The sequence below is a fragment of the Anabrus simplex genome, chromosome 1, assembly GCF_040414725.1.
Source record: "Anabrus simplex isolate iqAnaSimp1 chromosome 1, ASM4041472v1, whole genome shotgun sequence".
In the NCBI taxonomy this organism is placed as follows: domain Eukaryota; kingdom Metazoa; phylum Arthropoda; class Insecta; order Orthoptera; family Tettigoniidae; genus Anabrus; species Anabrus simplex.
Genome location: NC_090265.1, coordinates 1,095,539,569 through 1,095,552,366, shown reverse-complemented (window position 1 = coordinate 1,095,552,366; position 12,798 = coordinate 1,095,539,569). Strand labels below are relative to the sequence as shown.

The following is a 12,798-nucleotide window of genomic DNA, read 5'->3' as shown; positions in this document are numbered from 1 at the left end:
AGGAATTATCTTGAAAAGTATTAAACAAAGTTCTTTCTGCTTTTCTATTTAGTAAAGGGCGAAATATATTTGTGAAAAGTGATATGAGAGGAGAACAAGACCAATCTGTTAACTTACATTATTTTACACCCACTATTACAGTAAAATTTCGTACCTTCACCTCTAAATCATCAACAATGTTGAATGGTTCCCCCACTACTTATTTCTCACACAAAATTTTCTTGAAGATTCAAATTATATCTATGATAATTGATTTACCTCTTTTTTTAAGCCACAACGAATTGGTGCTTCTTTTCATAAATAAAATGCAGAAGCATGCCTAAATACTATATCATCAAATGATGATGATTTTCATATACCCAGAACTTAACCATCATCAAAATGTAGAAAATCAATACTATTTACTACAAAAACAGAAATGCTTTCACAATAGCAATAGTGTTTTAGGACTGGTAGTCAAAACCTCACTAATTCAAAATACTGTAAATCCCAGGGATGCAAGATACTTCAAAAAAATAGAATTTGAATTGCTTGGTTCGAAATAAGTATATATTGTAACACAAAGTATTGTGCCGGTCCTGTAAGTGGAAAGTCGGGCTTTAAATTCAAAATTATCGATAATCATCTCATGTCATAATGACTTCTCATCTCTTATTGTTGGTACAAATTGTTTGATTGTCAGTGCTGCAAGTGAAGGTTTCCACAATTTCTGTCAATACCGTACTGTAATCGGCAGCTTCAATCTGTACTGTCTTTTTACCAAGTGCAGACTGTTTCCGAAGTGTGAATAAAAGTAACCTACGACTGAACTTCGTGCACACTTGTCCTATACAGTACATTACAGAAAGTAGTGTCAAGCAAGTGTACACTGGTTAGTCTTTCTATTCAAACTTTAAAAGGTCAAAGGACAGTATTCTTCCACGGCATTCAGTGATTGTAAGTAGATAACAGACAAAAGAGCAAAACAGAAATCGCAAAAGAATTGAGCATTCCACTCTCAACAGTTTCAACGTATTTAAACCATTGGGCGAGTATTAAAGCACAAGCCATGCAAGGACAGAATACAGAAAAATGAACGAGGATTCAAAGTGCCTAGTATTCGGATTTGGTAGATACACTGTTCGCATGATTTAGGCATACCTGAAATAACAATCCACTCAATGGCAAGTTTTAAAAGCTAAAGCAAAGGAATTGGCACTGTGGCTAGGATTAGAATTCCACTGTTTGAATGGATGGGTCCAGATACTCAAGGAGCAGCATAAAATAACATAGCATGACAAGCTGTGTGTGTGGACAAGCAAGATTTGTTCATATAACAAAATGCCAAGCAATGGTAAGAAAATGCATTATTTTTCGATACAGAACAGAAGAAGGGATGTCATGATGGAAAGTCACATAAAGACAGAATTACTGTCCTAGAATTCTGATGGAAGAAAAAATATAAATTCCACATGTAATTAGAAAATCCCCAATGTCTTAAAACAAAAGTATTTTCTGTACATTTACAGGGCATAAAAAATGCCTGGATGACATGCAAGTGATTTGAAGACTGGCTGATTTGTTTGGAAAAGAAAATGGCCAACTAAAACAGCCCAATGTGTGCTGCACATAAACATAACCTGACTTAATGCAAGCCTTTTGTAGCTGCCTGCAATACATCCAGCTATCTCCAGCCTCTTGACCAAGGCATTATTTTGCAGTTACAGAAAATGTCTAGTGCAGTTCCTTCTGCCAGAAATCTCAAGAAATATTCCATCAACAGAAATAATATGGTATATTATAGAAGCTATGTGCAGAATTGCTGTCGTATGGGATGCTATTTCTTATCAGGAACTATTTTGAAAAATGTGGACTCAGCCCTGGAAATGGGCAAGATGCGAGTGTAACTAACACAGATGATGAGTGGGGGGAGTTGTTGGACTTGATTTACAGGAGTATGTCAAAATGGATGATTTGAACTGATATCAGAGTAAAGAGACCTGGCAACGCTAATAGGTTCTGACCAAGCTGAGGATCAGCTAATGTTAGAAGTTACTGCTGCAAAAAATGCAGAACAGGAAAACAGAAGCTGCCATAGAAATAAGCTGTTACTGCCTTATCTGTGTTGGACTCTGTTGGAGCTAGGGACACACAGTAATTAAAAAAGTGGACAAAATTTGAAAGTTCATAGAAAGTGTATACAGGAAGAAACTGACACACCCTCTCATTAGTGCTTGCCTTGAATATGTCAACAAAAACTGATATTTATGTGCTTTTTCAGTTTTATCTCTTTTACATTTTGTTGACCACTGTGATTTTCTCATCATTACTTTGGTGTAATGCTAAGGATTTTGTGTCTTTTCATAGTTATGTTACCCTATTTCAAGGTTAAACCTTGAAATGAAATGGCGTCTGGCTTTTAGTGCCGGGAGATCCCAGGATGGGTTTGGCTCGCCAGGTGCAAGTCTTTTTGATGTGACTCCCGTAGGCGACCTGCGCGTCGTGAAGACGATGAAATGATGATGAAGACAACACATACACCCAGCCCCTGTGCCAGGGAAATTAACCAATGATGGTTAAAATTTCCAAACCTGCCGGGAATCGAACCCGGGACCCCTGTGACCAAAGGCCAGCATGCTAACCATTTAGGCATGGAGCCGGGCAAGGTTAGCCCTTCATGACACAGATGGGGTGTTTGCCACTTCAAGGTTTAATTTTTAGTTGCTGCCGATATAATGTTGAGGCATTCCTTTCATTTGGCACTATACCTCTGAGTTAGAAAAAAGCTCTCTAGACAGTAACCAACAGCCAGTAGCCTGGCAGCCTGTATGATGCGCCAAACTCTGTCCGGGGTGAGTCACCTACTTTCCCCCCAACTGCCAACTCTAGTATCTCATAATTAAAGAAATATTTCAGAGGTAATTTATACAGCATAATTAATATGGTTTGCAAGTTGTTTACGGCCTATATCATATCAGTCCTGTTTCGTATCCTGTATGTTAAGTTCAGGAATTGTTTTACAGCAAATGAAAATTTGTTTTTCAATTCTTTCACTTCAGATGTCATATGATGCTGAACAAGAGTGAATCCAGCAAACACTCCAAGAAGTGGATGATGATCCAGAAGAAGCTGGTAATAGTTCTGGTAATGATGCTGACCTTCAGATCAGATGAAGATTTTATGGACTACAAGAGTGGTAATGAACACAGCACTGTTTACTGAAGAAAACTATGATTATCTGTAAACTGAAGTTTCTGATGAAGGAAATGAAGGAGAGCCCCCCCCCCCAATTCTACCTTTTACTTGGGAAAGGATAAAATAAGCAAGTGGGAAAAAAAGAACCCACCAGTTCCCACCAATGTTGGAACAAGACACCATAACAGAGTAACAAATTTACCGGGTGTGAAACCTCTAGCAAAGCATGCAATGACCCCTATTGACGCTTTTCACTTGTTCATCACAAAAGATAAAGAATATCTTAGAACACACTAATGAACGTACAGAGAAGAGCAATGTTACGTATGCAGATAAACCGAGGGTAGGAAAGGAAAATGAGGCAGAAATGATGGTACTTTTATATCTCTTGTATATGGCAGGATCGCCAAAATAACAGATTTATGAGAATATACATTGGCCTTGGATGTATTTCAAATGACAATGTCACTGTTCAGGTTCCAATTCCTTCTTGAAAATCTCCAGTTTGACGAAGCTACTCGAAATAACAGTCACTGGACAAATTAGCTCCTATTTGCACTATTTTGGAAACATTTATGGAAAACCGCAAATTAACTATAGTGTCTCGGAATATGTCACCACAGATGAAATGCTAACTGCATTTAGAGGCCAATGTGCCTTTTGGCAATTCATGCTGAAAAACTGAGCTAATATGGAATCAAAATGTATAGTCTTGCTAATGCAAGAATGTTATACACCCTAAATCTTCAAATTTACACAGGCAGACAGCCAGAAGGCCAGTTCAGAGTTAGCAATTTGCCAAAATATGTAGTTGAGAGGTTAATTATACCAATTTCTGTTTCAGGGAGAAATATTACCCTCAAAATTGGTTTAATAGTAAACCTTTGCAGATCATGAAAAATTACAAAATGACCATAATGGGAACCAGCAGGAAAAACAAGAAGGAAATTCCACTCTAGTTTCTGAATACAAAGTGCAGTGTATACTAAAGCTTCCTTGGATTCTACAAGGACAGGACTTTAGTGTCATACATTGCTAAGACGGGGAAGTTGGAACAATAGCTTTCCACAATGCACTATGATGCAGAAATTGATACCAGCACAGGGGAATACAATGTACAACCTCACTAGGGAGAGTATGTTGCTGACTTACTATGTTATAAATATGTCGGCTAAAACAGTGGATGATGGCCACTTACAGTTTTCTTCACCCTGATGAGTGTATGCGGAATAATTTAGGAAAATAATTTCAGAGAAAATATGAAGAGGCAAAAATATCTGAAAAATCTTGGCCTAGAGCTTGTCAAACTATTCATGGAAGAAAGAGCAAAATATTAAACCTACATCATAGGGTCAGAAAGAACAAAATCTCCAAAGAAAGCCAACTGGCTAAACAAGGGCAATGTAGTTTATGTCCATGCTCTAGGGACAGGAAGTCCAAAACTGAATGTGAAAAGTGCAAGAGAATTATTTGTATTGAGGATCTCATCCCAGTTTGAAGAAATTGTGCTAGTGAATGTGAGTGAGATTAACATTGCTGCTATCTAATAGTTCAAAGTAATATTTAATATATTTGTAAACATGATATGCTTGTTTCATAATTTCTTATATTTCCTTTTGTAGTGTGTTATGTTGCTGATATTACCTTTGATACAAAGAGAGACGAAAGAACTATCTTTCTATAAATTTTTAGTATGTTATGGAATATATACATTTTTTACTAAGTAACATGCAAAGACAAGCGTGTGCTCATATAACACACCCATTTATATAATTGGCTGCGTGGCACCCCACCCCAGTCCTTATGCAACTTTCTGGAATCCAAGTACTGAAGGGTTAAACAGGTCCTTGGAATAAAGTGCCGACTTCCGCGAGTATGAGAGTCGAGATAAAAGAATAAGATTTGAACCATGAACCGTGCTGGTGAACATGTTTCTGTGTACAATTATCCATGTTTTCTCCAAGCAATTAAAAAAAAAAAAAAAAAAAAAAAAGAAAGAAATATATTTGCACGAACTTCAAACACCTAAAATAGCTGTTGTACAGTAAATGCACTACAGATGGGAACTGTGAAGTCTTCACAGCGTTCTGGGTTGTTACCACTTTCAACTACTTCATTACACTGAGTTATGATGATGCTTGTAGACATGTGAGCAACATACAGTAATGTAAACTTAACCTATGTTTTCATTGCAGTTATTTTTTACCAACAGTGTTGTGAGAACAAAGTTGTTTGTTTTGTATCATGAAGATATTTTATTTCTTGTTTTTAATAGTACCCTGTCAACTCAAAGTAGCTCAAAGTATGGCATATACATGAAATAATCTTTAATAACTATCTTTACTCTTATAATCTTATTTTAAAAGTGGAAAAGGGGATGAGGAAATGCAACGACATAAAAGATGAATATCTCCCAGATTCAATATGAATAAAATGTACCATAAATAAACTTTCTTGTCTCAAAAAATACCACAACAGGATGTAAATGGATCAAAGAAGTAAGAGAGGATCTGAAGGAAATAGGCCTTACAACAGAAGACACCACAAATAAGATAGAATTGAATACAAAACTCAAGAATACAAACCTCCGCTTTACCCTTACACAAAACAAACCAACAACACACATATTTTCAACTGAGGAAAGGGCACGAAGATCAGAGCATCTGAAGAAGTACTGGGAGGACCGCAAAGCCCGAACAATCCCTTCAAAGAGACCTAAACGACAGGCTGACTAAAGTGATCCTATGTGGTCATAAAATATAATAATAATAATAATAAGAAGAAGTAGTAGTACCCTGTTGTTTGTTATATAGTTAAAATAATTTTGTTACATTATTATGTGATCATCGAGAGTACATGCGATTTGAGGTTAATGGTTAATTTATAATCATGTAGTTCAAAATCCAATTTTTGGAGTCTCAAGAACCTTCTTAAAAGATTGGAGGGGGATGGGATGTTAAGTAGATTAAACCCATTCTTTCAATACTTAGACAGTCTGTGTAGATAATACTGATTTTAACATGGCCTCAGTTCCTATGTGTAGGTTATCTGTTGATTGGTGTGTCAGTTTTAATTAATCATTTCTTATCGCTATTGCACAAGGAGCTACTTAAGACTTATGTGATCACCAAATGTGTGTGTCACTGTCAGTATTTTACATGCAAACACTTAAGATATTGAGAGCCATACTCTTCCCTTGTTAGTCAAAAACCCAACTGCCTTGGATAAGGAAGACCTGCGATGTTAGAAATAAAAGGCCACCTGTCAAATCAAAGTAGCTCAAAATATGGCATATACATGAAATAATCTTTAACAACTATCTTTACTCTTATAGTCTCATTTTAAAAGTCGAAAAGGGGATGAGGAAGTACTTTTTAATGCAATGACATAAAAGACGAATATCTCCCAGATTCAATATGAATAAAATGTACCATAAATAAACTTTCATTATCAATAAGAAGAAATGTATTATTATTATTATTTAATATGAAGGAATATTTTGAAAGACTGTCTGCAAATGTCTTAGTCAATATAATGAAAACTCAATAATTTACCATTCACTCTAGAGTGAAAATAATTTAATGGATTTCATGACCTAACTAGAGTGAATCAAATTCACAATGCACACATTAAAAAAACCCACCACCACCACCTCCTCAATGTTTCCAGTATAGGCACTGTTGCCACACACACGGAGAAGAAAATAATTTAAAAATTTGTAAAAGTGTTATTCACAGCACAATAAATAACCGTCTTTCTTTTCACTACGAAATGCTTTCTTCCAATGTGGAAACATCAGTCACTAAACTTGCGTCCAAAACTACCGACGTCCTTTCCTCTGCATGACTTGCTGCGCTTTCTGCACTCAAATCAGACTTGATAAGGCAATTGATGACTCGTTCAGTTTGTTTAATGCCACGACTGCTTCCAACAGCCTGAAAATTAAATGGAGTTTAAAAAAATAATTACAGGCATACGGATATTATAGAAACTTTTCAACATCAATCATAAAAAGCAGGAGGAGGAGGAGGATGATTTCGAATTCAGGTCATAAGACACACATCTCCCACATTTAAATATTTTCAAATGCCAAATAACTCTGCTGAATTAAATTCCACAGCCTTGAACAAAGCAAGAAAGAAAGTATTCATTTAATTGATTAAACATGTTTTAAATCTTTACAAATATCATGATTTAAGCAAGATCATATGCCTTTAATTGACCCTGTACACACATGAACCAGACTTTAAAATTTATGCGAGTATACAAAAATCCAGCAGTGGTTTTCTGCACATGGAGATAAATAAAGACTAATTCCCCCCCCCCCCCCTATTTATTTTACGTCATACTGACTCAAAAATGTCAAGAGACAACGATAAGATAAGACAGGGAAGAAAGCCACTGTGGCCTGAAGTAAAGTAAGGTACACCCCAGCATTTGCCTAGAGTGAAAACAGGAAACCACCAAAAATTGCTAATTAAGACATAGCAAGGTTTTTTCCTTTCTTTTCCCTTCATTATACTGATTCCTTGTCGCTAGGAGAACTGTCAAAGTTACCATACAAGGATAGTATCATATATATTAACAGTATTTTTTATTAATTCCCCGGAGGTTTATCTATGTACTCAAGGACTTACAGGAAAGAAAACAAAAATGTGCCTTGAGACGTCAGTCTCTACAAATAAAACAAACCAGATACAAAACACAAATCAGTATAAGGTCTGCTGACCCTAGTGCTCCATGACCACTGAAAGTTGACTGGGCACGGAAGCAGTAAGGCTCTGGAAGAATCCCTGCTTAAGGGCTAGTTTTCCCAAAGATTGAGCACCATTGTCCACAGCTCTTCCTTTTAAGCTCTGGTGATGACTGCATTCTTCCAGTGTCCCGTTTTTAGACCCCAGACATTCTCAATGGGGTTCAGGTAAGGACTATTTGGAGGCCATGGTATCTACTCAATCGTTGAACTACCTTTTAGGTACAAAATGGGCGATTATCCTACTGGAAGCTAACATGCCATCCTTAGGGATAAATTATGTCTAACGCTGAAATCAACCAAAAACAAAGTGGTTTATTAATCTTGGCGTTGAGAGTTCCAGGAATTCTCAACAGCATCCCGACACCAGGTGAGGTAAACTAACCCCCGTAATGAACATTTTCCCACAGGAAAATGTGAGGCGATCAATTATCTAATCCTCAGTTAAACAGACCTTCGTGGCAGCAATGCAATTTCGGAGTCCTGCATCCCTAATTTGGTTATTTGCACCGGACCAGGAAAGTAAGACAAGTTGCTCAGTGAAATAGCTGAAAGGAAGAGATTCTCCTCTAGTGCTGCCAGTAGGGCCCCATCTTGCTCTCTAGTAGAGACATGTGGGCAGAATGTAGAATGAACCTTTGCTTCTTGATCATGTTCCAGATATCGCCTGGCAGTACAAGTGGGAACGTCTTCCCTACAAACTGATTCTGCTGTTGAAAATCCAGCCTTCACCAGTGCCAACATAGCTGACCTATGGTCCACAAACTCTGCCATTACAGGAATGATGGCTGCAAACACAGTAAAGAGCGCACATACCGACAAGCAAGGGCATCAGACTGTAGGTAGTAAAGTGTATCACAATCCAGTGAACATCGCAAGAATGGATGAGAAATCAGTTCATGTTTCTGACAAACAGGAAAGAATGGAATGACTAAGGTTAGATTATTTACCTAAAGTACTTTAACTAGCAACGACATCTATACCAAAGAGGATAGAATAGAATAGAGATGAAACTCAATGATAAATTTCGGTTCCAAGCCACTTGGCGCTAGTAGTTTTAGTCTCTTTTCCGAGATAGCACCACAGTGTGCATTCTGGTGCAATACCTTATATTACTTTCAACAGATAGCGCGGAGAATTAACATCCGGCGCAGTGACGCACATCCGGGTATGCTTACGGCTCCTCCCCCCTCCTTTCCCTGCCCCTCGCCCCCCCCCCAAACGGCGATAATAATGCAGTTCTACTACTTCCATGCCCAATACATTGTAATTCATATATTTTTATTTCCAAGTACTTACTACGTTGTAAATAATGATCTGATACCCCTAGTTTGTATGGCATACTATGTTACTGAGAACATAACCACACACCTCAAAGCAGCTTTAACTTCAAATGAATGATTGACACATTAACACAAAGCTGATATTATAACAAATAAGAAATCCCTTCGAAAGCAAGACAATAGAGCACACCATACACAAGACAATGGGGTATCACATCAATATCCAAGTACCACATGAAAATAAAAATAACAGAATTAAATGCACTGAGACAGGAAATATATAGAACTACATTAATAGAACCATTCAGCTTTCAGCCCCTGATGTGTACTCAAACAGGAAATACAGGATTTCAGGAGGACTGGCGAAGATATATTTCAAATAACCAAGCACAAGGAACTAAGATTTACATCACAAGCACATGAGCACTTGGAATTCAAACAACACAAATACTGTAGCATCATGGGAACTATCGATTAAAATCGATATAAGTTTGAACAATGTTAATAGATTGGGTAAAGTCGAATTCGATGCAATTCAGCAATATCTCCACAATGCTCGACGTTTTATGACTAATTAATTTGTGAGAAGTGCCCACTGATTGAGGTTAGACTTGAAAAACTTTAAATACTTCACTTCGAGACAAAGTGCCTTTAATTATTATCAACGCTCATTTTATGCTTACTTGCGTGCCATCTACAGAACGTGTATATAACTATTTACACGTTATGAATGACCTCCAGCGCCATCTAGAAAAAGAGACTGAAACTACCTGAAGCTAGCTACAGATTGGAACCAAAAGCCCTATTAGAGTTTCACCCCCCTGATCTATACAGCATCATTATATACCATTATTTCCTTCAGCGTTCAGTCGCAAGCCTCTGGGAATTTACTAAATGTCGCCACAATCCTCTATTTATAACTAGTGCTGTGGCCTCATTTAGTTCTATACCCCTTATCCTTAAATCGTTAGAAACTGAGTCTAACCATTGTCGTCTTGGTCTCCCTCTACTTCTCTTACCCTCCATAACCGAGTTCATTATTCTACTAGGTAACCTATCATCCTCCATTCGCCTCACAGGACCCCCAAAAGTGGTGTCTGACACCAGGCATCAGCAAAACAGAAATCTGCTTCTTCCACATCAACAACAGACCTTGAACATCTCACTCAATGGCGTACCTCTATCACACAATTCCAACCCAAAGTATCTTGGAGTTACTTAGGACCGAAGAATGTCCTTTAGGACACACTTGACGAGTGCTGCTAAACTGAGGGCAAGGAATAACATCATCCAGAAACTTGCGTCCACTCTTCGATCATCAGCAATGGATTTAGTCTACTTGACAGCAGAGTACTGTTCTTCTGTATGTTTGAACAGTACACATGTTATGCAGATCGACACAGTTCTGAATCAAACAAGGCTCATCATTAGGGGTACAGTAAAATCTACTCATCTTCTCTGTTTACCCGTATATTTGTTTCGAATGAGTAAATTTATAATACCAATATAGTTGGTCCGTTATTGGACATTATAAATTTTCCAGCTTATATGAATTGTATTGTTTCTGGAATGCAACAATTAAAATTGAAATAATTGATAAGGAAATTCCACCTATTCAATACCAAAAAATAAGAAATGTAGTGAATTACATTCTCATTTAATAATAATTAGAAATGGTACCGGTTTCGACCCTAGTCCAGGTCATCATCAGCCGATTAAGAAATGGAAAACAATGCATAGGATCAGTAGAAGAGGCAATATGAAAAGAAAATGAACGGGGGTAGACACTGTAAAACTTAGAAGAAGTAAAATACAAGTCATTCAAAAGAAAAACAGTGCCCAATTCTCTTAGCGGCAGCAAGGCACACGCAGCACTAGGCAAAGTCTCACAATGATTACGAATAGTGGAGAACTGTTCAAAGCCAGTTATTAAAACACTGTCAGGCATAAAGTCACATCACAATCGAACACATACGAAGGTCCATATTCGTGTAGGAGTTGAAGACGAGCAGATTCATTGAAGCAACTTGCCAGCTCCCGGTGATCAGCGCGACACATTCAATATCAGGCACGGTGGTTTCAAACGCCAAAGTAAAATGGAGAATAGCTTGACGATCCAGTTATTTTCCTTGGTTGCGGGAAAGTAAGTATATAGATAAATATAATACAATTCAATATAATTGAGTAAGTAATTGTGCTCCTATAGAATTCTTAGAACAGTTGACGTGAAAAAACAATTGTGAAGAGAAAAAAATATAGTAAAAAGCGCAATACCGGAAACAAATGAAAACGTATGTACACAGTGCGCAATTTTTAAAACGTAAAAAATTCAGGTCTAGATTGAAGTAGTCGAAATCGGCGTAAGGCAGGAGTTGAGTATAGACGAGAAAAATCGAAATGAAGGTGGAAATGATTTTTTTTTTTTGAGAAAAGATAGAATAAATTAATAGAGGAAGAGGAATAGTGGGAAAAAGAGAAGAGTGATAAAAAAAAAATTTCCACCTTCATTTCGATTTTTCTCATCCACACTCAACTCCTGCCTTACGCCGATTTCGACTACTTCAATCTAGACCTGAATTTTTTACGTTTTAAAAATTGCGCACTGTGTACATACGTTTTCATTTGTTTCCGGTATTGCGCTTTTTACTATATTTTTTTCTCTTCACAATTGTTTTTTCACGTCAATTGTTCTAAGAATTCTATAGGAGCACAATTACTCAATTATATTGAATTGTATTATATTTATCTATATACTTACTTTCCCGCAACCAAGGAAAATAACTGGATCGTCAAGCTATTCTCCATTTTACTTTGGCGTTTGAAACCACAGTGCCTGATATTGAATGTGTCGCGCTGATCACCGGGAGCTGGCAAGTTGCTTCAATGAATCTGCTCGTCTTCAACTCCTACACGAATATGGACCTTCGTATGTGTTCGATTGTGATGTGACTTTATGCCTGACAGTGTTTTAATAACTGGCTTTGAACAGTTCTCTGCTATTCGTAATCATTGTGGGACTTTGCCTAGTGCTGCGTGTGCCTTGCTGCCGCTAAGAGAATTGGGCACTGTTTTTCTTTTGAATGACTTGTATTTTACTTCTTTTAAGTTTTACAGTGTCTACCCCCGTTCATTTCCTTTTCATATTGCCCCTTCTACTGACCCTATGCATTGTTTTCCATTTCTTAATCGGCTGATGATGACCTGGACTAGGGTTGAAACCGGTACCATTTCTAATTATTATTAAATGAGAATGTAACTGACTACATTTCTTATTTTTTGGTATTGAATATGTGGAATCTCCTTATCAATTATTTCAATTTTAATTGTGATATTCTTCAATACGGAACAATGAAATTTTTAACTTTAAATTCTGGAATGCTGACGTTCAGTTAGGTATCGGAAATTCAATTCCGACTACCTATGCAGGGGCACCTACTACCAACTACCAAGGAAGCATGTAAATTAGCCGCTTATTGGTCACACAACATTTAATTAATTTTGTATTTATGTAGAGCATAAATCACATCGTTACCTGCCATCGTCAGATATGATTAATGATTATAGTACCAGATTTGTTATTGTCTTGTA

General features: G+C 37.1%; 1 protein-coding gene across 1 annotated transcript in view; it reads right to left on the bottom strand.

Moving 5' to 3' along the window:
* Positions 1-6,691: 6,691 nt before the first annotated feature.
* The window catches only part of wapl (wings apart-like), a 292,449-nt gene continuing 286,342 nt past the window's right edge, over positions 6,692-12,798 (bottom strand). Inside the window, exon 15 of the mRNA XM_067150459.2 lies at positions 6,692-7,109. Coding sequence (XP_067006560.1) covers positions 6,939-7,109 — 171 coding nt within the window. The 3' untranslated portion in view covers positions 6,692-6,938. The remainder of the gene's footprint in view (positions 7,110-12,798) is intronic.